The sequence below is a fragment of the Protobothrops mucrosquamatus genome, unplaced genomic scaffold, assembly GCF_001527695.2.
Source record: "Protobothrops mucrosquamatus isolate PMUCROS unplaced genomic scaffold, P.Mucros_1.0 scaffold9996, whole genome shotgun sequence".
NCBI classification, from domain to species: Eukaryota; Metazoa; Chordata; class Lepidosauria; order Squamata; family Viperidae; genus Protobothrops; species Protobothrops mucrosquamatus.
In genome coordinates, this window is record NW_015395783.1 from 3,610 (window position 1) to 9,267 (window position 5,658).

Here is a 5,658-nt window from a genome sequence, read left to right on the forward strand (position 1 = left end):
CCAGCTTGCAGGACTGGCCTAGGGTAATTTTTAGAGGGGTTTTAATTATATTTTAATTTGACAATATTTAAATATCTCTTTTAATTAATTTTAAATTTGTATTGTTATTTATGTATTTTAATTGATTGTCAGCCGCCCTGAGTCCTGCGAGGAGAAGGGCGGGATATAAATCCAAATAATAAATAAATAAATAAATAAAATAAAACAGATGTAGTATTCCTTTAACATATTAGGTGCTTATTGTGAAAAAATACTGCATAATCCACTCTCAATTCAGAGATTTGGACCAAAATGGCCTTGAATTTCAGAGTTTGTCTAGCCCTGAAAAAGGACACCTATTTTCCTTAATTCTGATACCTCTGAATGGGCTTCACATTTTTAGAATGGTGAAAAAGTGTGATTTCTCATGTAATCATTGCACAGATCTGTCCCTGAAAGGCACTGTGGTACCTTCTGATTCATAATAAACACAGCAGTAAAATAAGTGTGTGAAAATGTCCCTTGTCTTCTATTTAAACATTTTTAGGTGAGAATGTCCCAGAAACAGAGCAGTTGAGTGATGAGGAGAAGGTGGTACCTGATACTTGTGATGAGACACCCATTAATGACAACAACTCCTCCATCGTCATCCGGATCTCCGATGAGGAGCGGCATAAGTATGAGGAGGAGATCCGCAAACTCTACAAGCAGCTTGATGACAAGGTAGAGATCTCTCCTCCATCCCATGTAAACTTCTCCTGAGTTGCTTTTAACCCCATCTCAGTCACAATGTCTTTTCTTTGTGCCTTACCTGTCTGAACCATGGACGCAGCCTAAGGTAGTGAGCAATGACATATTTTTGTCCAATCAGGATGATGAAATTAATCAGCAGAGCCAATTGATGGAGAAACTAAAGGAGCAGATGCTGGACCAGGAGGAGGTGAGTAATTTTCCTGGAGTACCTTTATGCACATGCATCCTGACTTCTTATCTTTGTTACCTAGTTTAAGCCAGCCTTTCCTCAAAGAAGCAGATGATATCATAGGTCAGGGGTAGGCAACCTTGGCGCTTTTATGATTCGTGGACTTCAACTCCCAGAATTCCTGAGCCAGCCATGCTGGCTCAGGAATTCTGGGAGTTGAAGTCCACGAGTCATAAAAGCGCCAAGGTTGCCTATCCCTGTCATAGGTCATTCTTTCTCATCACATTGTCCTCCCAACAGTCCTGTGAGAGATGATGATGTGTCCAACATTGCCTAATAAGCTTAGTAGATGGCTATGGATTTTGTCCTGGTCTTCCCATCGCTTTAATTAAATACTGTAATTGTATTCCAGTCCTCCCCAGTTACGTGTCTTCAGGCTCTATTAGATTGCAGCTATGATCATTTTAAGCAAGCTACATCACTGACTGGAATTGATGGAGATATAATCAGAAGGCAGTTGGGTAGAGAAAGACTAGTATAACCATAACAGCCTTCTGTTTCTCAGCACTCTGTATATATCTCTATATCAGACATGTCAAACTCGCGACGTCACATGACGTCGCGCAACATATCGGAGCTTTTTTGCCATTGCCGGCAATGGGGTGGGCGCGGCTCCGGTATGATGAAACTGGCCCACGGACCAGCAGTTTGACATCCCTGCTCTATATATTTCTACCTCTTTTTACATCATCCTCACTTCGCCTTCCTGTTCTTCTTCCTTTCTTATATGTCCTCTGACATTTCTCTAACTACTCACTAACTCATCCCGCCTTTTCCTTCTGATAGCTGCTAATGTCCACTCGTGGGGACAATGAAAAAGTGCAGCAGGAACTAAGCCATCTGCAGTCTGAGAATGATTCTGCTAAGGAAGAGGTGAAGGAGGTACTACAAGCTCTGGAGGAACTGGCTGTCAACTATGATCAGAAATCCCAGGAAGTAGAAGATAAGAATCAGCAGAATCAGCTATTGGTGGATGAGTTGTCTCAGAAAGTGGTAAGTGCTGAGATCTTGTGGATTGTAAAACACGAGTTAGAGTTGCCCCTTGTAGAATCAATACATTCATCAAAATTTCAAAAGGACTTCATAAAGTTCTTAAAAAGCCATTCAGTAACAAAAGAAGTTTTGTTAGGATGCCAAAAAGCAAACAGTGGTGGTATACAGAGATTCCTTAGAGAAAGATTCCAGGACTGCAGTAATTCCAAAACTGCACAAGATTCCAGAATAGCAGTACCATAGAACAGCATAATAAATTCACCATAGCTTTTTTTTTTTTTTTGGTTTAACTAGTGAAACTTTCATTCCCATAACAAAGGGAATGGGTGTGCTGTTGTCTCCAGTTAGATGTTTACTCAGAGCCCTTGCGTATATTCAAGTTTAAACCATTTTTTCTTCTTAATTTTATTTTGTACTAGCTATACCCGGCCACGCGTTGCTGTGGCTCAGTCTCAATGCGCCATTGTGCATTCATCCCAAACAATAAGTTTGCATTTCTGCAATACTTTTCTCATGCCGGATGCTTTGGAAATGTTGCACGTGGGAGTTTCAATGAATTGCATGTTCAATGGCAATTTCAAAGCGTCCAACAGATGGCGCTGTTTTTCAAAAAAGCATGTTTTTACCTGTCACAGGTGTGACATCTATATAATATAGGTATATAAAAACACGCGCGTATTCAAATGCAACGTTGTGTCAAAATTTCAAAGCAATCGGTGAAGAACTTTCGGAGATTTAAGATTTTGAACAAACGAACATTTACATTTTTATTTATATAGAATAGATAATCTAATTCCTACCAGAGGGTTTACATTTAAATTAAGACACTTAAAAAATTAAATCATTAATTTATGAATTAATTCAGTTTTATTTACTTAATTTAATTCAAGAAATTAAGGTCTTTTCCCTTTAACTGAAATTGAGAGTCCCAAATTTTTAAACCAGAGGAATTCTCTTTGATCTGGATAAGCCACAGATGCCTTTATCTTTACAGGCCACCATGTTATCTTTGGAATCAGAGTTGCAACGCCTACAGGAATTCAGCGCACACCAGCGCAAACGCATTGCTGAAGTCCTCAATGGCCTTATGAAAGATCTGAGTGAATTCAGCGTCATTGTGGGCAATGGTGAGATCAAACTGGTAAGCAGCTGGTAGGGGGGTCAGTGTTTGGAAATAAGAAAAGTAGTCATTCACTCTCAGTTTAGAAACATATAAGATGGATCTGGGGAAATTCCTAATGTTTTTCTTTGGTAGTATCTGCTATATTTAATCAAGCCCTTTTAAATGTTATGCCCAACTTAAAAAAAAAATAGAAACAGAGGGGTTCATTTAAGGTATTTAAGTGCTGACATTACCACATACAAAAATGGAAGAAAGTAAGAAAAACTACTTAGAAAATAATGGAATTTAATGATCTGGGAACAGAGTCATCTGATGAGCAAAGGAAAGAAGAAAGGATGTATAAACTGTTCTGCTTCTTAGACTCATACATTGAACTATGTGCCCCAAATAATACGTTTTCTTTTAAAATGGTTAATTTGTAGCCAGTAGAAATTAGTGGTGCCATTGAGGAGGAATTTACTGTTGCCCGGCTCTACATCAGCAAGATCAAATCAGAAGTGAAGTCAGTCGTGAAACGTTGCCGTCAGCTGGAAGGTCTTCAAGTTGAGTGCCACCGCAAGATGGAGGTGACAGGACGGGAATTATCTTCTTGCCAGCTTCTCATTTCTCAGGTCAGATTTATGGAAGTGGAGATGAAAGGACACTAGCTATGGCATTTAAAACTGATAAAGGGTAGAAATAAGAGGGACCAGAATACCCCTCATAGGAAAGCATCTAGATTTTCACAATCTGGGTAAGGAATCTCTGGCCTTCCAGATCTTATTGAATTAACGTCCCCTCCATCTTTCATTGTTGGCCGTCATGCTGGGTGGGATTGATGGAAATTATAGTTCAGCAGTATCTGGGATTTATAGGCTACCTATCTCAGTTATATGTTTGAGAGCTAGGAAGTAGAAAAAGTAATACAATCCGATCAGGAACTTCACTGGATTTAATTAGCTTTCTTTTCTTCCAATCTGGAGTAGAAAAGGGATGATCTCCCATGCCGTCAGGAAAGGACTATATCGGAGAGAAGTTTGACAAATGTTTTAAAGAATTACTTCTTTGTACAACCTGGCCCTCTGTTGTTTCTTAGTCAGCTCCTATAAAGAGGTATCAGGAAACCTGAAGCTCCAGCTTAAAAAAAGACAGATAAGGTGGAAAATCTTTTTTGGGAGATCAGTGAGAGCTCCTAATTCAGGAGACCTTAGCTGACTGGTTAAAACTTTGGTTTGGTGTCTAGATTCAGGAGCTCTGGAGCTTGTACTGCTGGTTTTGTTGGTCCAGTTTATTGCTTCTACTATTGTTTCAGTAGGGAGAAGATACCATTGGTACCAATCCATGAATATTTCTTACAGCAAATCTGTAGAAGTCAAATGGTTGGCATGTGTCTTTAAATATTTATACATATATATATCTAGGAGACCAAGCTCAAGCAGAGTGTCTAGAAGCTATTTCCCAGCAGGAATCTTAATGTTCTTTTGACATGGTGATATCTGTAACAATGGATCAGCATAAACTGTGGAGCATGGTGTCATTGGAAGCTAAGCTGAGAGTGGGATTTTTGTTTTGTTTTTTAAAAAATTCATAGAGGGTTTATCCTTTCTCCTATTTCCATTTTTTTTCAAATACTAGCTCATATATTACCCTTCTTTCTCTAATGCCACTATTCTAATCCATTTTCCAGCCTTCTCACGATTGCTTCTAATTGTGTATGAAAACAATGAGAAATCTAATTATAGATCACTTTGGTACACAGAGCTCTCTTTTAATATTTAATATTTTGGGTTGTATCCCTAGGGCCAGACTTCATGCTGTTGCATGTCGTGATTCTATATACCAATTTTTAAAACTGGATCAGAGAAATAGCAGATTGAGGATAAGTTAAAAATTTTCTCCATTTTTTATTTTCTGATTCTGGATCACACAAACATTCCTTTCTTTTAATTAAAAAATTCTGCTGGCAAGTGTTCATGAATCCATAGTTCCATGAAGAATTTTATGAGGCTGTGTGTGAAATGGGGAGATCACACAATATATCTACACCCACAAGCACACACATTGATTATTTTTTGCTCCAAAAACATTTCCTATTTCAAATAGTCATTAATGATTCATCTAATTAATATTAATATTAATATTAATCCTAATCTAATCTAATTAATCGTGTGTATTATTTCTTAGAAGTGGTCCTATTGGTTGCAGCTTCTGGATGTACTTGCATAGAATTGTACTGTAAACTATGATAGGTATACCCTTGAAATACAGCATGGAAGGGGCTTTTTGATTGCTTGGTCTTCTCTTTGTTTTGGAACTCTGAAGATGTATTTGAGAAGAGACGACAGTTTCCAAGTTTGGACAGGCAGAAAGTTCAGTTCTTCCTCATAGAAAATAAGATTGGGAAGTCTGGAATCTGGACTACGTTTGTGAAAGGGATCTCTTATTTGCTTACATTTCCCAATCTTCTCAGCATGAAGCCAAGATCCGTTCACTTACTGAGTACATGCAAAGTGTGGAGCTGAAGAAACGGAACCTGGAAGAATCCTATGATGCTCTGAGTGAAGATTTGGCTAAATTGCAGGCCCAAGGTAATATGGATGGT

General features: G+C 38.4%; 1 protein-coding gene across 1 annotated transcript in view; it reads left to right on the plus strand.

Moving 5' to 3' along the window:
• Positions 1-5,655, plus strand: part of LOC107301097 (kinesin heavy chain-like) — a gene marked incomplete at both ends in the record, with an annotated part of 7,315 nt that extends 1,660 nt beyond the window's left edge. Inside the window, 6 exons of the mRNA XM_015830362.1 lie at positions 527-702; positions 851-919; positions 1,748-1,954; positions 2,949-3,095; positions 3,500-3,688; positions 5,527-5,655. Coding sequence (XP_015685848.1) covers positions 527-702; positions 851-919; positions 1,748-1,954; positions 2,949-3,095; positions 3,500-3,688; positions 5,527-5,655 — 917 coding nt within the window. The remainder of the gene's footprint in view (positions 1-526; positions 703-850; positions 920-1,747; positions 1,955-2,948; positions 3,096-3,499; positions 3,689-5,526) is intronic.
• Positions 5,656-5,658: the final 3 nt, after the last annotated feature.